At 39.3% G+C, this 23,658-nt stretch overlaps 1 protein-coding gene across 1 annotated transcript in view; it reads right to left on the bottom strand.

Moving 5' to 3' along the window:
• cacna2d1a (calcium channel, voltage-dependent, alpha 2/delta subunit 1a) overlaps nt 1–23,658 on the bottom strand; it is a 129,362-nt gene that overhangs the window by 52,612 nt on the left and 53,092 nt on the right. Inside the window, 3 exon segments of the mRNA XM_051949713.1 lie at nt 8,300–8,420; nt 11,005–11,040; nt 15,747–15,806. Coding sequence (XP_051805673.1) covers nt 8,300–8,420; nt 11,005–11,040; nt 15,747–15,806 — 217 coding nt within the window.

The raw sequence follows: 23,658 nt of genomic DNA, 5'->3' as shown, positions 1-23,658 counted from the left end.
ATGTAATTTCATACATGTGAGTGATGGAGAAATGAATTTTCGACATAGGTCCAGTATTTAGCCAGGCAGGCAGCTTACCAGCTCAGCTAGGAGCTCGGCTAGCGAAAAGTATGGGGCAGTTGAAATCGCGCGATTTCGGAACGAGATTTTGCTTTCAGCGTCCTGAGATTTGGATACAGAACACAACAAAGAGCGATCACCAGGTAATGTGGAGGTTTTCGTTCACTTCTCATCTCTAGTATGTTGTGGGACACTCACTGAGACTATCTGAGCCGGTCAGTGTGGGGCAAAAAGCACGTTAGGGAGGACTTTGACGCGGGGGGCCAGCTGCCCCATACTTTTTGCTAGCCGAGCTGCTAGCTGAGCTGCTAAGCTGCCTGCCGGGCTAAATACTGGAGCTATGTCGAAAATTCATTTCTCCATCACTCACATGTATGAAATTACATATGGAAACAGACCCCAGGTTGAAAAAAAACGAAGTTCCCCTTTAAGTTCACACTATAACTAGGCAGAGTAATTAACAATAAAATATTTGACATCAATCAAAATAAATCTTTTTTAATGGACTATTTTATTAAAGGCTGTCAGAAAGACAGGCTTAGCTTGGATTTTAATGTAATCACACATACAGAACAAAAGGAATACAACTGTTATGAGTCAGGGAGGAGCATATATAGGATTTGTTTCTGCAATTGAACTCTTATGGTGATTTTCATTTGAGGCAAGTAAAAAAAAATTAAACATCCATCAAACAATTTTCTTACTGGCATTGATATCATTTTATTCATTTCATTGCTCAGGACTATTTCAGGAATAGGAGCAGAAAAGTTAGAAAAATGGGCGAGCAATGTTGTTGAGTCAATGATGAAGCTTTGCTGAAGTGTTGACATTATGGTTTAGAAAAAAGGAGTAGGGTGTAAAGACACACAAATAATTTTTCTTCCACTTCCTAGGTAGAACAGAATAGGAGATTGTGAAAGGAAGCAAAAGGAAGTGGAAATCATGATGCAAAAAAAAAAAACACAAAAAAACAAGACTGGTTGATGGAGTACTAAAAAACATGACATGTCGACAAATGCCAGCCATCAATTTTTTGCTTCATATCATCAACTTCCACTAAATTTACTTGTAGCTAGTGGCTTTTTCATGAGTAGTCCAAACATGCCATGAGCATCAAACACCGTATAATGTGTGCACACCCTGGTGATCCTGGCTGGAATGGACTCCATCCAGCTCAATCTATTTATCCATGAGGCTGAAATGGGGACAAACAATACTGATGACATCCCTGTCTGCATAAACACGAGGGCTCTCAAAATTAATGCGTTAACGCAGATTAATCCATCATCACGATCAATCTCATTAAAAACGTAATGAACGCATGTGCTGAGCAGAATGACTCAAAACAACTAAAATGCATTTCGGGTAGTTTGTCCAAGTAGACTTACTGTCACGCATGTGCAGTAGGCAATTGATCCGGTAGTGGCAGAACCAAGCAACTTGAAATGGAAGACCGAAACAGCACTAATTTATCGGCCCGCTGATTAAATTGGTCGATTATAGCCCTTTTCAAAACAATCATCAATTTTGCCGATTAAACACAGATATATTCTTAATTTCTCATAAAACAGTAAATGCTGTTCAGTGTCACGCAAAATGATGTCCTTGCACAATTTGTCCAATACATGGAGCTCTGACTCAAAATCAATCCTCAGTCCTCACCGCTGTCTTCTCAGTAACGTACAGGAGTAAGCTATAGTCAGGCAACATTACAGGAGTGGGCTGAGCCAACAGGTAAGTTTATAATGATGTTGTGAAATTAACAATGACTCAACATGTTTCCCTTTTCACTTAAATGAAAATGATTATCATTACTGTCTGTCTTCAGCAACCGTCATGATGTCACTCTTAGGTTTATTGTCAGAAAATACTAGAACGTGACCCAGGCTGTAACAGCAACTCACTGTGTGTTGTAATGGAGGCACATTAGTGTTGGGCTATTTGTGACCATTATAGATTTAAAATGCATCTCTGTCAAAGATGACATGTTTTGACATCTGACAAAGGTCTCTGGTTTTTATTTGGTTCACATGAGTCCTCACTTCATGGCAAAGAAAATAATGGAGTAGAGAAAATGTGATTTAACATTAAAAGGCATCAGAGAGTTGAAGAAATAATGTCTTACAGTAACTTCACTCATTATGTTGCTTATATACAGCATATACACACACACACACACACACACATATATATATATATATATATATACACACACTTAAAAATATAAACGCAACACTTTTTTTTGCTCCCATTTTTTAAGTGGCATTGTGCTGTGTGATAAAACTGCACCTTTCAGAGTGGTCTTTTATTGTGGGCTGTCTAAGGCACACCTGTGCACTAATCATGGTGTCTAATCAGCATCTTGATATGGCACACCTGTGAGGTGGGATGGATTATCTCAGCAAAGGAGAAGTGCTCACTGTCACAGATTTAGACAGGTTTGTGAACAATATTTGACAGAAAAGGTAATATTGTGTACGTGTAAAAAGTTTTGGATCTTTGAGTTCATCTCATAACAAATGGGAGCAAAAACAAAAGTGTTGCGCTTATATTTCTGTTGAGTGTGTGTGTGTATATATATATATATATATATATATATATATATATATATATATAAACCTACCTCTAATCTGCAGCAATAAGGAGTACAAAAGTACAAGACAAGGTGTATTTCATAACTCATTTATAGATTTACTAGTGGTTTAATGCTTTGTTGCATGTTTTTGCACTTGAAATTTCCTCTCTGTTGTAAAGTTAAACAAACACTAAACAACAAAGTACTGTAAACCAGTAAAATGTTCTGCCTATAATTTATATCTGTGTTGTTTTAATCATTAAGGGACCAAAAAAGAAGATTTTATTCAGTATATATTTTAAAAAATTAACTGGCCGATTAATCACTTAGCGGAATTTTTTTTCTGCCAAATATTGGAATGAGCATCTGCCTAAAAAAATCCATATCAGTCGGGCCTGACTAAACAGCATGTTGGCCCTCTCGGTGGGAAATTTGAAAACCAAACAAAAAAAACTTAGACGGATCAGTCGACCGACATTCAGCTTAAAGTATCACATTAACATGAAGCATGTGTTAGTCCGGGATTTGAACATGAACCTTTAAAGGTGTTTGATAAACACTTTAAGTGCACATATATTCTCTTCTTTCTTGAGTCTGTTTGCACATGCAAAATGAAACGTGATTAATTTAGACTAATAAATGAAAGAATGAAATAAAAATTTTAAACATGTGAGGTGGCCAAAGAACTAAAAGAATGAAGCTTGACAATAAAACTAGAGAAGGATCAATGTTCCAAATGTTATATTCTAGTGAGATAAGTGCATGTGGATAGATGAGGATGTCACTGGAGTAAATTGTAATTGGAACTATAATGAGTAAATGTGTGAAAATCACTCACGGTGATAAGAAAACATAGTGACATGCATCATGCTCATATCTGCTGTGGCCAGGGCTAACAGATAAAGACATATGGACAGTGTGCTATATTTATTTCTGAGGTCAAGAAGGTGAGAAAAGTCCTTTTATAATCTCTTAGAAGTTTAATGGAAAAGTGAAATGAGGTTACGAGACAGAAACTCTCTCGCATGGAGAAGATTCCAAATGTGAATCCCAATCAGCTGATTAGAGCATTGCGGGAAGGCATCCAACTTGTCCCAAGGAGACAGACATAATAACAGTGAGACGAGGAAGGATGCGGACGGAGAGAGCTGTGGATGGAGATACCTCGGAGTTTGGCTGCCAGCGCTGTAAATGAAACAGCACGTGTATCGAGTGGCAGAAGAGTGCAAAAAGTAAAGAAAATCAAGTGTATATGCTGTGAGCTTCGCCACAGGGAACATAACACACACACACACACACACACACACACACACACACACACACACACACACACAATGTCACAGTATCTCAGCGCGTCACTGTGTGTGCATGTCTCGGGCTGACAGGTGCCACACAGCGTTGATGCAAACGGGCATCAGACGAGCCTCGGATCTCCTGCCAAGGCCGCCATGCTCTGCTCTCATCTCCTCTCATCGCATCCACGCCAGTCTGCCTAATGAACGAGAAGACATGTGTACGCAGCCATGAGATCCCTTTACAGTAGGTGCATACGATGTGACACACACACACACACACACACTCTCACACCCCAAGTGTTTCTTCTCCTTCTTCTGCTCTCTCACAAACAAACTGATTTATCTCCAGCGCACATGCACGATAATGAATCCCAGTTTGACCACCCACACTGGATCAGCAGGGAGAATAGATTCCAATCAGCAGGACTAATGCGGGGGAGAAAGACAGTAGCACATTTGTCTCCACGCGGCGCACTATTAATATGCTTAATAAAGCGGAGCGAGGGGGATGTGGGAAGAGAGCGTGGTGTGATAAGAGGGGTGAGGTGAAAGGGTAAGAAATGGAAAGGAGCAAGGTAATAAAGAGGAGAGGGGCAGCGAAACTGAACTCAAAGGTGAAAAAGAGAGAAGAGGTTGTTGAGAAAGCGTAGCGCGGTTAAAGAGCCGGATGATACATTTCTCCTTCAGTATCAATAAAAGCCACAAGGACACCAGCCTTGTCTAGACAAAGTCCCATAATCAAGTTACCAGTCCTTCCTCCACACAACAAGATAGAACACCAGGGCGTGTCGCACACACACACACACACACACACACACACACGGATACACATCGCCATGGTAACGCTGACAGTGCCGGCCAGCCAAAGAGGCAGCGATGTGGCAGCATGTCCTTGGAGAGACGCATAGAAAGAGAGCGAGGAAGCAACAACACCAGCACAGCTTCACTGCTGTGTTAACTCCACCCAGACCCACCCTCCAACACCTTTACACAATAAGTACACACAGCACAAATGGAGACCAAGAGGGGATCAATTTAGCTAAGCAGAAACACGGGAAACTGTCGGAAAAAGCCACCACAAGTTCAGAAATATGTCTACTAGGACTTCTAAAGCTTGGTAATTAAAGCAGTGCTGGCTTCGAGGCATTTCTCTCCTCAAATTATGCGCAGTCACCCAGAAAGACGGCAGCAAGAAGACTGGAAACAGCTATCCTGGCTCCGACTCATATTGCTGTTTTCACATCTTTGATATTATATGCAACAGACAAAAGAGCTAAAAAAAAGTGCTGCAGTTTAACGGATTTCGCGACCTCTGGACACAGCTGAGAGAGGTTTCCAGCTAAGTTGGCTGTTGTTGCACATTTACAGTACAGTCATGTATTGATCTTAGTCTTGGCAAGAAGGAGAATAAGCATATTTCCACCCAGAAATTGGACTATTCCCTCATGCACACATGTTGTGCGAGTTCTTCCGCAGCCTCGCTAAAAAGTTAGAAAGAAAAAGAAGGAAAATTGAAAGAAACAAGAGCACAAGACAGACTGATGACTCACACTGGGAACAGCCCCCTCATGCAACACCCCAGCCCACAGCACCCCCTCCTCCACCACCCCTTTCATCATTATAACTGCTGCTTGTAAAAATAACTGAGTGCATTTGGCCATTTGGCGATGACAAAAATGTCTGCACAGTCAGAGGCCTCAGAGGCCCGAGTGCCTTGCTGGAATAAGGGCACTGAAGTCATGCGAGCGAGTCCGCCGCATTTAGCAGACCCTCTGTGAAGATCATTACTGAAATTGATATTGAATGCTCAATCAATGCCTATCAATGCCAGGGAGGCTTATTACCTCATGCATAGCGGGTAATGATTTAACTGTTTTGATGCCTGCTGCATTTGTGCGCAGCCAGATGAAATCAGAGAATATTATAGCATGTTAGTTATAAAGTGTCATGTTAAGCGGAGAGTGTGATGTAGTGTTACTATAAAAGGCTTTGCTGATGTTTCCTTTTGTCAAATTTATCTAGATTTCATTAGGATTATCCTGGTGAGACCGAATGTAACTAATTTAATCTTCACTTGTCTCATTACAAGCTTCCCGTAGCGTTGTTCATTTTCTCATGCTGTTCTCTTGTTGCTAAATCTTCTACCATGCTATGTGTGCATAAAAGCATCTGTAACACAACTGTAACGTATGTTTCTCTGCGTTTGCGAGTATCCAGACGTGTGTCAGTGTCTTTGCATTGTGCTCATCAGCATCCTCAAGACTAATAAAGGTCAGTGTGTGAAAGAAAATCGCCAAAAAAAAAAAATTAAACATAGCATATGACATTTAAACATACAAAAAACTGCCAGCAAAACTAAAATATACAACTTTCAATGCAAACTGATATTGGCATTAATTCCACAGTAATGTTCCTTTGACACTAGAGGGTCGTAATGGACAAAACTTCTGTGATGTGACTCTTGATGACTCTAATTTGTCTCAGAGACTTTAAGGCGGACCACATTCGGTAATCGCATTCTTCATTATACCAGATTTAATTACCGCAGGCAAAATGTAGTTTATTTGTTGGCCTGTCCAGTTTGTTTTCCTGCGTTATGAACATTGCACGCTGGAAGAGGCTCCAGGAGGGAGAGCGATGGACTATTATCCCTATGAAGCTATCGCCCAGTACGTGATTAACTTTAGATTAGCTCGATGTGCGAGAAGTGTAATGATACAAACAAGACATAATGAAGGAAGTGAGAGTATGGTTTGAAAAAATGAGTAATAACAAAAAAGTGTAATAGCCTGCTTACACAAGGACAGAAAAGTGGAAAGTTGTTGATTACAAACAGAAGCTCCCCCTCTTTATACACTTACTCAGCCAGGCAGCTGCTTTGTTTAACCCTCTTAACCCTAAAACCCACTGGAATGTTCCTTAAAAAAATAACAAATCACACAATTTATCAGAGCGAGAAACCGGATTTTCAACTTTAAACAGTTCTTGAAGTCATCATGTGTGACAAATGTGTGGCTCCATCGCTAAAATTAACCACATCTAAGGAGAAAATTGTGATATTTCATCGAAATTCCTGCATTCCACATGTCTCATTTAAAAATTCAACAACAAAAAAAACATATTGGGCACAAATCAGATTCTGTGGCAAACAAAAAACTCTTCACTTAACAAAAATTCAAGTACTTTTCAGATGAATTACATAGAGTAGACAGGAAACCAGTATAAAAAAAATATGTATAAAGGTAAGCAGTAGAATATCTGCAGTATAAAGAGTCGCTATTTTGATTTTCCCAATTTTTGTCAAATAAATAACAACAGAAATTCAGCTTGGAACTGTGACACACTGCACACAAGACATGTTTGAGTTACCTCTACTGCAGTGAAAAATGTGATCAGCAATAACATAACTCACATAACTTCACCACGTTCCTTGGTGTCGTAATAAAAATAAATATTGATGACAATGATGCTGCTTAATCAAAAGCTAAGTGATGACATGTGCTCAAAATTCACAACTTCACTGTGTGTGGTGCTCGAGTAATAGTCAGGAGATAATCAAAGCCATGTCTGTGCAGAAGTTGTTGAGATATTTACCTCCGCCAAGGAGGTTATGTGACACCCAGCGTTTGTGTGTCCGTCTGTTAGCAAGATAACTCAAAAACGCCTGGGCAGATTCAGATGAAATTTTGAGGGGATGGAGAATATGGTAAGAGGAAGAGCTGATTTAATTTTGGTGGCAATCTCAAAGCACTCTGAGTGCTTTTCTAGTTAACTCTGCAACAGCACTGACCAACCAACGCTACCATCTACAAAGCTGGCTGAAAACATAAAACTTCAATAGTGCACACAATATTGAAGAGACTTTCATAGCAACAGCAACACTGAAAGATGCTATAAAACACAGCTTGAATATGAGTGTGTGATAAATGCATTAATGTAGCTGCTTCACTTAAGCACAAAGCTTCCACAGAAAGGTCCATCAGTGGTGGAAGTACTGTGTGAAAGTGTGTGCGGAGGTTGGTGGGGTCGACGCTGGACGTGAGGGAAAGGAGCAGCTGGTGACCAGGGTAAAGAGGGTGTTGGAGTGTGCTGACCACTGGGTAGTTGGCATCTGGGTTATATATAGACTGGAATGGTTGGTGTGCAACTGTCTACACTGTAGACAGAGCTGCAAGGCTGAGCTGCACATCATGTGAGCATAGTGGAGATAGTGGACATAGTGATGACAGGGATGGAGAGAGACAGAAAGCAGGGTGGGGTGGTGATGGTGGTACATATGCGAATATACATGAATATATGCTTGTGTGTGTTATGTAATAGATTATGCATTTTTTTTCCATCATGCATGTAAATGTGTGCTCCAACTTACAGCCTTCGTATATGTCAGTGGGGATGTGGACGGCGGTGGTGTTGTAGGAGACGGGGCGTTTGAAGTCGGGGTCTGTGTGAAAGTCCTCTGGAACATATCGGTTCTTCTCCGTTTGATTTAGCTGCACAAAAGAAAAAAGAAAAGCAGAGGCTTAAAATTGCAAAACCAACCAGAAATAAAACCAATAAAATTATTATTTCTTTAAACTGTTTACTGTTAGTTCATTGATTTTCCTTCTTTTGTTAAAATCCACATAATTGTTAAATTTACAGAAAAAAGGATGAATTTACCTGTTAGCTATTTAAAAAAAACTCCAAAACTGTAAAAAATGTTCATGTCAAAAAATATGCACTTTTATAAATGGTAATTTGTTTATTTACAATATTTGACCATAAAATTCCACTGTTTTTTGCTGGAATAAAATAAGCAAATATTGATTATAAATTCTAAAAAAGTAACTTAATTTGCTGTTAAGAATTAAAAGTGGTAAATAATATTTTACCCATTTAGTGAATTACAGATCTATTAAAATAAAAAAAAATAATTTGCATGCTTACCATAAAAAACAGCAAAATTGTAAAAGCCACATCAAAAATAAATGTTTAAATGTAATTCCTTCTTTTACAATGTTTCTCAGTACAATTCCACTATTTTTCTCTGTGTTAAAATCAATAAAAACGTAATTATTTTACAAATATTGATCCTAATTTGAAACAAAAATTCAGTCTATTAACATTTACAAAAATTAACCAAAACTTAAATTCCATCTATTTTACTGTATTTAATCAGAAACTGTGACATTTTCCACTATTTGAAAAAACGTGTATTCAGGATTGATAAATGGTCATTATTTTTTGTGAACTGTTATTTTGCAGAAAATACTTAATTTAAAAAAGAAAAGTATAAATCTACATGTGGACTGCAAAAAAGGAGACCAAAACTGTACAAAATGACCACGTTTTTTTTTTTTTTGTTTTTTTTTACAAATACCAATTTTTTTCTTTCACAATGTGTGACCATAAGATACTTGACATTACTTTCATTTTATTTAGTGAAATGTCACTACTGGCAGATAAAGATTGAGAAACTGAGTTGAAATTTTAGGCAGTGAAAGATAAATGCAGGCATCTGGATGGAGACAGAGAAGGAGGCGAGAGGAGTGTCAGTCAAACACAGAGTGACATTAGTGGGCTGTGGGTGTGTGTGGATCTTTCCCACTGGGACGGTGGTGAGGAATGAGATGCTGGTTCTTGTTTATCAGACGATAGATGACGTCTGAGGCCAGAGGAGCAGGGCTCCAGACTGCCACCACCTATTTTTGAGAGTGTGCAAGTTGAAATTTAAAGTGGTGCATTGTGCATGTGAATGATGATCATTAAGCTGTTTTGGTGTTGCTCTAACAGGTGTTGTGCCAAAAAATGATCGCTGGAAGCAATTGATATTATGTCTCTACATGATTTAATCTGCTCTGTGCCACAGATTATCACAGTTCCTTTTATAAGATGAAAAAATCTTTAAAGACATATCATGTTTTCCACTTGACAAAAAGTGACTGCAGCCTCAATATTGTGACTGGCATGCTACAAATGCATCGAAAAGATTTGGTTTAATTCACGAGGGTTATATTTTAAAGATTGTAGCCCACAGGATAATAGGAAAGGAGAAACATTCTCTGTTTTAGACTAAGAACCCATCCATAAATCATGTTCATTATAATTTAAACAACAAATATCAAAGAAATACCAAACACATAAAGGGTAAAGAGTATTTTCTGTCACAATCAATGTGCTAGAAAGCTCATTAAAGTTTCACTTTTACTGCTACCACAAACATAAAGGAAGTGCATAGTTTGTTTTTGGCAGATGATCACTTTATGGTACAACACCGGCCCAAACAGCAACTGTGTTAACCACAGTGGTGGAAAGTCTTACTTTTATAATTTATATATATATATATATATATATATATAATTACCACAGTGTGTGTGTGTGTGTGTGTATATATATATATATATATATATATATATATGTATTGAAAAATGGAGTGCACCTGCATCTGCTGTTTTTCTACACTCACAAAAAAGCGAATGTCAAAAAAACAATCACTCTGTTTCATCAAACCTGACATTAGAACACCTCAATTTTATTCTTTTCAAATTCACTTTTGGTCGCACACCTGTCTGAGCACCACAGCCACCAAGCAGGAGATGCCGCAGCCTGAAATGCGAGGCGTTCAGGGAGCATCGGTAAATTGTAGTGTCTGTCGTGTCGTGAAAATGTTCAGCAAGTGACATGTTTTGCTTGTGACAATGTGGAAAATGCAACCAAATGTGGCGCTACCAGTGAAAAAGTTAGTCTGGAGCCCTGCAGAGGAGGCATTCAGTGTCTCACAAATATACATTTGTTTGTGAGTGTGGGGTCCAAAACATGCACTGACCCTAACGTATAAAAAAGACGGCTTCTTATACTCACACAAAGACATCATATTGCAGCATAAATATAACAATAACATACATATTTACATATACATTGACTTCATTTCATAGATTTTAGGCTCAGCAGGGGGACAATTCTCATAGGCTATCAATAAAACCTACTATCAAATTTGTTGCCATGGTAATAACCTCTGGAGTGCTGGATATTGGCGGCTTGTGGGGTTTTTATGGGAGAATCTGTATCACATCAAGCTGACCAGATTTTACTTACATCATACTTGGCATTGTAGTAAACGATCTTGTCACTCTGCAAAAGAGATCAAAATGGAAACAGAGAGATGAACAATGAGTGACAAAGTAAAGCACATACAGACGTTTGAGGAGGCTCAAAAGAAGTGTTTCACTGCTCTGTCTGTTAGAAAATTTAAAATGTGTTTCACCAAAATTTATATGGGTGTAGGATATTGGATTTTCCCCCATACGTCACTACTCATTTTGGCTGATTCCCAACACAAACACTGATATATGCACATATTTTTCCATCTAATTACAGCGATCATCAAATCTCTCCTGTGGTGGAAGGAACAAATATGGCTACACTTGCTGTGCAGGCAGGCGCAGACATAAAATGCAGTGCTTTTCAAATGTACACTTTCACTGCACAATTTAAGAAAACTACTCCCAATTACAGTTAATACATACCGTATTTCAAAACTGTGAACTTTTAAACTAACAAGCTTTATCTGCCTGTCACTGTTAACATGTCAATTTTCCAGCCTTCTTTTGTTGATGACGATGATGATGCCATCACCGTGCCTCCCTAAAAATGATCATCACAGATGGGCATGGTTGGGTGAGGTTGTTCAAAAAACTCACCGCACACGAGTTAAAGATGATGGCTGTGCTGTGACTTGGGCTATATTTTCATAGAATTTGAAGTTACTGCAACAATTATGCAATTAAAAGAAACAAAGTTGCTTTAGCTGGCCTGTGCTTGTAAAATATCAACCGTGACCAAATCACACTGAATTTTTTACTTAAATTTGGATTTCTTTGGCAGTTACACTACTGACATAAAGAATGAGACCTTTGAATATATTTTTATTGATTTATCAGGTTGTAGTTGCCAGTTCAGTTTTGCATTTTAGTATTTAATTCTCTGTTGACTTTGTTGTACTATGCTGCATTTCACAGTGAAAAAGTTTGTCATAATAAAATTTACTGAAATGAAAAAGTCATTTTTGCATGTATGAAAGAAAATCAATGCTTTAGAATAACTGACTAATCTGTAAAATAGCTGTCAGATGAATCAATAGTAAAATAGAGCAAGGGATGTCCCCAAAAATGTTTGCATTCTCATGTGGTGGAAATTACGGTGCTAGTTTTTAAAATACCTAATCAGAAACCAACAAATACCCACAGAATAAAGAGCAAACTGACTGCTAAAAATGATAGTCTAAAAAAATGCCTTTCATCTAATTCAACACAACACAACATAAATAAACCTCCACGTTTAGCGTTTCTTTAGTTAAATCTGCAAATCTGTATTGAATTTGTGCCTGATTTGCTTCCTCACAGTGCAGCGGCCTGTGTTTGACACTGAGCATCAGTGAAGTAAGTGGTGTTGTTTTGCTCTTACACTGGTGGCCTCGCTGTCAGTACACAGGCTAGCAGGGCGCTAACGAGCTAGCTGAGCCGCTGACGTAAGGATGCCCTGCAGCCACAGAGCTGGTTCACTGACTCCCACCACCTGCCTACCACCTTTGGAGCAGCACACCAACACGACAGTTACTGCTCCCGCCACTACTGCTGCTATGTTAGCTTGAAGGGTTTGTAATAAATTTTTAAAAAAAGGTGATTTAGCAAAGTAAATTGTGCCAAACTGTAGCATCTGCTCTCTGTTTTGCTGCTTTGACTGCTGAAGATTAGATCAACGAGACTCAACAAAAATATAAACGCAACATTTTTGTTTTTGCTCCCATTTTTTATGAGATGAACTCAAATATGTAAAACTTTTTCCACATACACAATATCACCATGTCTCTCAAATATTGTTCACAAATCTGTCTAAATCTATGATAGTGAGCACTTCTCCTTTTCTGAGACAATCCATCCCACCTCACAGGTGTGCCATATCAAGATGCTGATTAGACACCATGATTAGCCAGCATGATTAGTGTACAGGTGTGCCTTAGACTGCCCACAATAAAAGGCCCGTGCACTAATCATGGTGTCTAATCAGCATCTTGATATGGTACACCTGTGAGGTGGGATGGATTATCTCAGCAAAGGAGAAGTGCTCACTGTCACAGATTTAGACAGATTTGTGAACAATGTTTGAGAGAAATGGTGATATTGTGTATGTGGAAAAAGTTTTAGATCTTTGAGTTCATCTCATTAAAAAAATGGGAGCAAAAACAAAAGTGTTGCGTTTATATTTTTGCTGAGTGTATATGTGCACAGAGTGGGTGATAGGGCACATTTGCTGATATATGCACATGCAAGCAACAATCTACTCACAAAAGAGCTGATAACAGGAGACTGTCTCACGATGTTTTCTGTCAAGGTAAGTTACCGCAAACAATGGGCACTTTAAAAGGTGATGATGACACTAAGATCACACCATCACGGCCCTCAGGGGAGGCTACAGTGTGCAGGAACTTCAATGTGTGAGGAAGCAGATGAAGGAAGAGGAAGGACAGATAAATAAATACATTTAGGTTACTGTGTACTCGTGGTGGGTGTGATATATGCTGCCAAATCACCATGTGTATGATCTGCATCTTGTTAATGTATTGCAATCTGATTCCTGCCAGGTGTAACTGCAGTTCATTTCTACATTTGTAAAGACCCAGTGACTCATTCAATATGCCATCTACTCACTGAAAGCTCATGCTCCTGTTAGTTACACTCGTCTTTCAATACAGTAGTTGTTGACATCATCAGAAAAGTATCACATTTAATGCAATATTTTAATTTTAAACACCAAATTCAAACTGACTCATGGATAAAATATAGATGTAAACAGGAACAAAGTCATCAAATGGATCTCTGTAGAGCAGTTTCTGTTAATTGGGCTACAGCAATTATGATGCACTGAACAGTCAAATGCGAGTGTGTGTGTTTGTTGCTGCAGCAGTCACAGCTTTTAAGTGTTTAAAGTCAGCAGGGAGACGTGCCCAGTAGTACTGGCCCAGTTATCAAAGGTGACAGAGAACAGACGCATGCGCATGAACACACACAAACCACAGTCTGGATGCTCCACTCGCTGCTTCAAAATAGTGATTGACAAATATTACTGACCAGCTGCCTCATATAAGACTGTATGCACATGCAGGCATATGTGTACAGTCTGTATAAATCTATTTTATTGTTAAAGGCAGTTGCACACAAAAAGACAGACAATCTGTGTGTGTTGAAGGTAGATAGAGGTTTATGTGGGGCTAAGCTGAGTGTCAGAGAATATCCTGAGGCAAAGGCAGCACAGTTTGAAGTTACACTGCAGCTGGGCTGACACATACGAGGCCATCATGTTCTCGTCAAGGCAGGAAAACAACAAGATCTGCACTGGCAAGATCTGTGCACAGGGAAGAGATTTGTCTGTCAGTCACAGAGGCAGACAGGGCTTGAATTGACCATCAAATACTTAAGTGTAAAACTAGTTAAGTTAGTTACTAGTTAGTAAGAATTTGGAGAGCAAATGGACTTTAAGCGTAAACTAGTTTCTCTGTAAGTAAACAAAATAGAAATATAAATGCAGAAAAAGCAAAAAATCATTTCCAATATAGTGCGTTCTTAGTTGAGTGATGTTGATTCTGTTGGGGAGAAGCTGTTCAGAGCGACAAATACATTTAAAAAAAATAGTACACGGTGCATTTACATTTTCATTCACAGTAAATGAAATTACAATGACCATTTCTGTCACATAGTGCGCTTTAACCGAGCTTTAATACAGCCTAATGTGATTTTATCACATACAGCAGCACGACAAAAACAACTCATTTGCAAGTTTACAGTATGCTAAAACTGCTGAGAATGTCAGCTACTGACTCCATTATCGGTTATTAAAGTGTCATTGTGAGGGCTGTAAGATAAGCGCATGTAATCTGCTGCTGAATCTGTCATCTTTTTTAAAAAGATGATATAAACCTATGTCTATTGACATCCTGGAGACATATTAAAATTAATTTGGTTCCAATATGCAGGAATCTCCATCACATTAACCAAAAACTAATTACATTTGCTAGCCAAGCATCCTAGGCCAAATTAATATCAAACTCTGGGAGTAATATAGTGAGTTAATCAATCTCTCCCCTGAGAAGCATTTTCCTCACGGTTTTCTTAGCACAAGAAAGCATGCGTGACGTTGAATAATGGGGGAAAACGTTTAATGGAAAAGAATCATTAAGATTTGGCAAACAACAGTGAAGAGTTTTTTTTTTTAAGCTAATAGGATAAATGGCAAAGTTGAATTTCTTTGAAGTTCCTCCACCACTGAATTCACGCACAATGTCATTTGTTAAATGGCTGCAGGGGGGAAGGAAATGTACACTTTGCATTAATGATGAAAAGACCAAAGCTAAAGTAATGCAATAAATAGCCAAAAGAGCTCCACTGCGATTCTAATTGTGGAATGAATGAAAAATTGCATTCCCTGAGCTACCAATCATACAAAGTGATCTAATGAGTAAAATAAAAGAGTGTTCATACTATTTGCTATAAGTTCCCCTCTAATGTCTCGTCAACACTATGATTAATGGACAGAATCAGAAAGTGAGCAGTATATGTGTTTCTGCTCATTGTGTAAAATAATGAAATCCCATCTTTAATAAAGCCATTACATTGTCATTGTAATGAGATTTGCCATCCAATTATTACAATCATATTGGATCATGAATAACATGTTCCTCCGCCCGCTGCACATATGGAGTTCACAGCACCACTTGATCTGTATGTAACGCAGCCAGCGTTAATGAACGTATCGCATCGCACTCGGAGCAGCCGCTGACTCACCTCGCTGTCCTCCCTCCACTCGTGTTGCTTTTGAAAGTGTTCTGCTTCTGCTGCCAGCCTCTAAAAAAGGACAGACGGAGGAGGAGAGTGTGTTAGACCACATTTAATATTCTCGTAAAAACTTTAGAGATTTTGGGCTCTAAGTGTTAGTATCCTGAGAACAACTCTGACTTAAAGGACGACAGGTTTTTTTTGGAGCAGTTTTAGTCATTTGAAAAATCGGCAGAGAGATCTCGATACCATGTGATGGAGACTCTCTCTCTCTCTCTCTCTCTCTCTCTGAGTTTTTCTGCTCTTGTCCCATTTTTACTGATTGCGGACTCATTTTAAACTGCAAAATAAATCCTGCACCTCTACAGAAACAGCACAACCATGACTAGAAGTAGAGAAAACTGAACAATCCCCAGTGCCCACATGTGCTACCAATAATGGAAAATAATGGTGACTCTACACATACATGTTTTCTATAGTTGCCTTTATGTGTAAACACTGCCTGCAGTTCATCCTATTTCAGTCACAATGTCCCTGAATTTTTGTCATGTCATTGTTGATCACAGCTGAGTCACTATTACCTTCAACGTTGCATTGAGGGGTGCAGAATATCTTGGTTTTTAGTGCTAATGCTTGATTTTTAACAATCTTTTTAATGTGACATGCAGAATAGAGTGAATTTGTTGACATCTTGGCCTAAATTTTGATAATTTTCCAGATGGAACATTGCATCACCATCATTTCAACATTAAGTACAGCAGGAAATGTTAGAAAATCTAACAAATCTTTCTGCTTTCACAGTTTTGTTTGATGATAAATATTGTCATTTTTGGTGATCCTTTAAAGGTAACATGCCTTTAAAACCTGCCTGAGGTTTTTGGGGTTCAGAGGATTTAAAATAAATGCAGTGAAAAAATGGAGCACTAAATACTAAAGTCTTGCCGTTTGACCTGAAGGCAGGATCTTGCTAATGCAGCGTGTTCAAGGGAAAACACCCCATTTCCTCTCAGCACTGGCAGATGTGAATCAAGACCAGTGATGACACAATGTTGCACTAAAATTAGACACCCACCTTTTCCATCTTTTCCCAGATCTGGTGCTAATGACTAGGTTAATGGGTTTATAATGGGCCCAGTTTTTAATCTGTACCTGGTCCAGAAATGCACTGTACTATTAATTTCCCCTGAGAAATATCAAATCCAGCTCTTCCTGCTTATGTGTATGGCACCGAGGGTTTCAAGTCGCACAGAAAGAGCGAAAAATCTGATGGGGACAAAGCAGTAAATTAATTTATGAAATGAGAGGAGGAGGGGGTTGATACAATGAATTATTGAATTAATTCTGCTGTGAAATTAAACAAGACAGTCGCAAGAATCAGAGAAGCAGAACAAAGTCAGAGTGTGAATCACACGCAGGGATATCAGCTGCAGAGCAAAAGCAGATCTTAAACAAGACTCCAGCTGTGCATTTTCCTTTGTTGAATGGACCAATTTTGGATTTCAAAATCAGTGAAGATCACACCAGATAGCTAATGTCATTGTGGACTCGCAACAAAATCAAGTACAAAGACTTGATTTATGAAGAATCTGGGAAACAACCGTCTAATGAAGATCACAGATAATGAGCTTGATTTAGATTAAAGGTAAAACTAGGCCACTTTCTTAGATGTCAAATAATGTCAAGCTAAATTAAAGGGAAATCTTTCTATGCAGATCACAACATATAGTCCATAAAAGAAACATTTCTACAGCAACAGTGCCAATATTTTTTTTTTAACATCTTGATCATGCTTATTTTGTATGATCAAGAAAACTCCCTTCCTACATTATCAGTTGGCACTGAGGCAACATTTTGATCTTACACAATCCCTCCCCTCCTTCTTCCCCACAGATCTGGCTTCAGATCACTCAGTGTGCATCTACACCATAATGCATGCTGGGGGCTGACACTCTTGTTGTCTGAAACAAGGTTTCCTCCACAACCTCTCAGTTCTGTCTCATTAGGGAGGAAATTTAACAGCAGCTTTAATAAAACCTTTCAGAGAAGAAGAAATGGAGCTCTGGCTGTGTCAGGGGTGAGAAAAGCCTCACTGGATTTTAAATAATAAACATCTTTGAGGTAAAAAAAAATGCATTTAAATTACACTTCTGGTTTACAACAGGGCTGCACAGTGGTCGGTGGTTAGCACTGTTGCCTTGCAGCTAGAAGGTTCCAGCCTGAGCCTGGGATTGAGAGCTTTCTGCATGGAGTTTGCATGTTCTCCCTGTGCATGCGTGGATTTTCTCCAGGTTCTCCGGCTTCCTCCCATAGTCCAGAAACATGTTGAGAAACATGTTTGAGATTCCAAATCGTCCATAGGTGTGAATGTGAGAGTGACTGTTTGTCTCTATGTGTCGCTTGTGATAGACTGGTGATCTGAATGCATGGATGGTTTGCAACCTCCCAGCTGGCCACCTATTCTGCCATTGTCACGTTACAAATTTTATGCTTGTGAATCTCCATGCATCTAGGCAAAAGCATTTATGCGTTTCCTTTTTTTTTTTTTTTGAGGAAGATGAATCTTGACAGTTGGGTTGTGGTGGTCTTTTTGCTGCACATGTACAAACACACAGTGCCGCTGCAGATTTGGTTTGCTGTTGCCACTGGCCACCAAGCTGCAATGACTTAATGGGAATATACTGTCAGTTTCCAGTCAGGAGAGGGGAAAAAAATGGCTTGTGTGTTGTTGCTGCGGTCACATATCCATAAAGGGTCATCGACTGTGGAAGCACTTCCCATTCCAGCTCAGAGCATCATCCAAGGAATGAAATATGATAAGAGGCCAAGAGGTTTGTGTGTATTTCTGAAGCAATTTGGAAAGAATTTCCACCAGGTGAGTGTGGATATTAGTGACTGCGGTCATATGTTTTTTAATAGGCTTTCTATGTTGCAGCTGTCCTTCTACTGGCTCGCATTACCTCACAGATATTGTTCAGGATCAGTAAATACATATAGCCCGTCACCATGACCCATAGCGGCTCACATTTCACATGTGCTTCATCCACATGGGTGCAGCTCAAATCATATTTGTCTATTTTTCATAAACCTGCACAAATAACTGTAGATGCATTTGGAAAATGTTATTCTACTGATATGGACTAAAGCCTGAGCTGCTGCTGATTTTATCCCAGGATAGTATAGACAAGTACATGATAAATAGAGTATACAGGCAATACTCTATCTGTAGAGCTCCGGACGTCACGTGACTCCGTTTGTTTACGCCGCCATGTTGGCAGGAAACTCCGCTTCAAAATGAATGGCGCTGGTAGAAACTTTACACCGTCTGAGTTTACTTTTCATTTTAAATCAGACGATATTATAAAATATACAAACAAACTGGACAAACTAAACATATCCGATCCATATCATGCCCCCGGTATCTTATTTAAGAATCTTGAGGCGGTCGGAGCGGACCTTTTACCGGACCTGCGGTACCCTGACATCTACAATTACCTGATAAATTTTCCTTCATCCTACTCCGGTGAATCTCTTAAAGCGTATAAAAGCCTTGAGGGGTATAAATGGACACAGGCTAACTTTGTCAGCAGGATTCAGATCTGGAGTCTTCCTGCGAAGGATATCGCTGTCGTCACTGGGAGGGTAAGTGTAGCTTTGTCCTATTAAATTTGCATGAGCAGCGAGCAGTGTAGCGTAAGCAATCACTGTCTGTCACCGCGATCAGATATAAAGCTTAGGAAACGGATTCTGTACATGATACAAAGTGGTCGCTACATAAGCGGAATCGGTTGCCTGCAGGTTCCCACCGCTCCGTTTTCTTCTGCTCGCTTCTTACGCGTTTTATGGCAGTGATCCACCTCTGTCATCTTTCAGGATCTTTGGGAATCCGATAAAATGCTCTCCTCTTTGCTCGTCCTCGGCTGTTCTGGCATTCCGGGGCGCAACAACTGTCCACCATATCTCTGATGTCAACGCTGAAGAACATTTAGGAGTTAGCTGGCAGTAGTTTAAACAGCGCGCCTTCCTGCCAATATGGCGGTGTTTTGATTTCGACTGTTGCATGCCGGGATTGTGTGACGTCATCTCCCGGAGCTCTATAGAAGTATATAAATGCACTATTTTGGGTCTGAAGCAGCCTCTAATCTGTCTGTAGACACTCTATGGCAGGGGTCACCAACTATATTTGCCAGAGGGCCAGAATTTTACCGGACAGTCACTTTGGGGGCCGGACCCTCAAACAAAAATTAAATAAAAATTGAATTTTGGCATAACATTATTATTTGATGTTTATTTTTTTATATTTTTTCCATTTCATTACAAAACTGAAGGCATTTTTAGCCTTTATGAGTCAGTGCTCCTATCACCTGTACCACAGTCAACCACTCGGAGTGATAGAGATATTTTGCCTCATCTCAAGTCAACTTTATTCACAGAGCACTTGAAAAAGAAACACCGCAGAAGTGACAGGAAAAGGCCTCTTAACACGGGTAAAATGGCACTCTCTAAGGCCACAAAATGAAAAGTTGATGTGGAAAACAGATCCTTTAATAATGACTGGACTGACTGCTTTAATAGTGTGGACCACATGATATTTTCTCTTTGATCCTCACAATTTTGGAATCCAGTCGCGGGCCGGATTGGACGGTTCGGCGGGCCGGATTCGACCCGCGGGCCGCCAGTTGATGATCACTGCTCTATGGTATCAGAAATGTCTCTCAAGCAGAGATTGCAAAAACTGAACACGAAACACAAACTGTTGCCACAAACCAGGAAATTAGATGCTCTCACAGTGGCTAAGGTTATGGTAACGGCTTGTGGCTAAGTTAGAAAGCAGCCACAGATTAGCCGTAAAATGATGAGTCTGGAAAGCAATAATTAATAATGTTTTAAGATATGGAACTTAGTGGGCAATAAAAGTGACAGAACAGTAAAAGATTAAGAAAACAGAGAAGAACAGCGGACAGAATTGCAGGAGACAAACACGTCGATCTCAGTTGATCTCACATAAACAGAGGAGAGCGTACTGATTAAGTCACTCTTTTCTATCACTATTTCTATTTTACACATTCAATTATAGTCATAGCTGGGATATGCTCCATCCCTCCTGGAACCCTAATGAGGATTAAGCAGCGTATAGATAGTTAAAGCCATCCTTATTAATGAAGGATGACAGATTCTCTGCTATTACATGCTGTTGATGCATTACATTAAATTCATATCAGGCTTTCTCAGTCGCCATTAATTGGCATCGGTATCGGCACTAAAAAAACTAAATAAATAAATACATGAAAATTAAAAAAATCAAACAAACAAAAAACAAGACATTGGTCAATAACTATTACATGATGCTTCATGTTTTATAATACTCCCCTCCATTTTAATTTCACTACATTATTGCGTCAATGGAAATTAATACAGTATACAGTACAGACATGAAGGCACAGCTAAACTGAAGTAACGGGATGCGTCTCCAAAGAAACTTACTTGAAAAAAGAGAAAAATGTAATTATTAAAAGGAAAGTGGCACAAAAATGATGAATTTAAAAAAATTATTCAACTTGAAGAAGTTTGTAAGACCATCTGGACAAAGTAACACTGAGAAAGACAAAATATTTGTAAATATGCACAGTAATTATACCAACAAATTCTGTTGAGACAGAAAATAGTAGCAGCATCAAAATGCATCACACAATGTGTATCGCTTCCAGACAGACGCTCACAGACACACTCAACCTTAACTGTTGTTTTACTTGGTCTACTTTTGCTTAAAGTGATTCTTCTGCAGGTGGAAACTCAGAAGGGACCTGCTGACCTCGTCACGACTCTGCTCAGCCAACAGTCAGAGCTGTCAGCGTAGATTTCCACACACCCTCCCACAAACACTTTCACAGGGGAGCAGCCATTCATGAAGGAGGGTCTCTGTGGCAGATCAGGAGGTCAGAGGGTCAGAGGTCAGCAGCTGTTGCAGTTTCTGTCACTTTGTAGCTGCCCTTTAATGTCGATTCTCACCGCGTGGTCTGACCTCACATTTAACTGGTTTAAGTTTTCACTGATTATAAACCTGGAAGTGCCAATATTGGATAATTGGGCAGGAAAACTGGGATGTAACACAGATTATCTTAAACGCAAGTAATGAATGTAATGCCATAAGAAATGAGAATAACCAAGCATGACAAAATATGGACTTACGAATGAACTGGCATGCAAATTTATGATATCAGCATATTGCTATAGGATGACTAATTAGAGCGTATTGCCGGGTTACAGAACAGATAATGACACTGATCTATGCGTGGTTCATGCTGTGCAGCTTCATGCCTCAGAATAAAAACTCAGCCAGTGGAACAGGTTTCTGTGTAATCAGCTACTCTCACTTTCATAGAGCAGGAACAACTTTTGTATTTAACTGTTAAATGTACTTAACGTGTGCATTCATTACAGCTGACATGAATACGAGATTTAGCAGCAAATGTGCTAAACGTATAAAGCATTAAAAGGAAAGAGAGAGAAACAACAGAGGAAACGGAGTTGTGTTGCTGACAATGAGCAAATGTGAAAGAATTAACAAGCTTCAAGTGACCGCTTCATAACAGATCCCCCATAAATCCACTGCACGCTCTCGCACAAACTGTCTGTTTGCACGTGTTAGTCTTCTGTTTAGAGAAAATGAATCATGTCCTCTGTAATGCCTTAATCTCCCCACTGATGTCACTAGATAGAGCTCCAAGTGGAATGATTTGCGATACAAAAAATGTGACTTCTGGGGACCTTTTTTTTTTTTGCAAGATAGAAAAAAAACAAAACAAAGTGAGAACTGCCATTACTGTATATACAATGACAGAAAGTACTGATAAATACACATTTAAGTAGTTATATTAGTGGGGAACTGCCTAAAGGTTTCATATCATTCACCCTCTCAGAAAACTAATTAAATCTCACATTACCAGAATGTGTCTTAAATTTTTCAGCTCAAAATCCTGCAAAGATCATTCATTTCACCATAACTGTATAACCCATGGTTTTAGCTATGTTCTAAATGAACTGTTTCAATGTTGGTAGCTTTAAATGCAGCTGAGCCACTGATGTCCACACCCTTTTCAAGAAGAAAATTCTCAGTGCATCTGTGACTACAAAATGGCAGCTGACCCAGACATAAGTGTGAGAGATCAGGACGTTCTTTCACGTTTTCGTATCTCTGAGCATTCTAAGCATTCGTTTCAAGTGGAAATGCCACTGCTTTTTACTCATGTCTTTGGTGAGTTTGTCAGACAGTTTTGTGATTATCAAATCACTACAGAACTTGTGCAGAGTGGCAGCTTGGAAGTGGCTCTGAAGTGGTTGTTGATTAACATGTAGTCTTAGGGGCCGTTTACACGAGGACGCTTGCAGGTAAAAACGTCAAAATATTTCAACAAAACACCCTATCGTTTATACGAGGACGGCGTTTTGGGGGCTTAAAAACGCAAAAATTTGAAACCGGCCTCCAGAGTGGAAAAGTTGACAACTCTCCACCGTTACGTTTCCGTCTAAACAGCAAAACGCAAAACTTTGCCGAGATCTGACCACGTCGCGTACGCCATTACGTCACATACGTGCGCCGGTGCTTTGGTTTGCCGGCCGGTACAAGCATAGATATATACAAACGCTAGATGTCTCAAGACGGAGTCGGCGGCGTCGTCACTTGGCGGCCATCTTAGGACAGGGGACTGCTCTGGCGCACTGTACTGTAGTCAATGGTAAGGTGGATGATTTCCTCACTTTAACACTCATAACTCACTCAGTTCTTGATTGATTTACAAACGGTTTAGTTTATGACAAACCTTATTAACGTGGCTATGATTCAGGCTCAATTCCGAAATCGCAGCTTTTCGTTTTGAAAAATGCGGCATAGTTGTGTGTCTTTTCTGCCTGGCTACTCACATTG

Source organism: Acanthochromis polyacanthus, chromosome 1, assembly GCF_021347895.1.
Source record: "Acanthochromis polyacanthus isolate Apoly-LR-REF ecotype Palm Island chromosome 1, KAUST_Apoly_ChrSc, whole genome shotgun sequence".
Lineage (NCBI taxonomy): Eukaryota > Metazoa > Chordata > Actinopteri > Pomacentridae > Acanthochromis > Acanthochromis polyacanthus.
The sequence above is the reverse complement of the archived record's forward strand: the minus strand, read 5'-3'. Positions and strand labels throughout refer to the sequence as shown.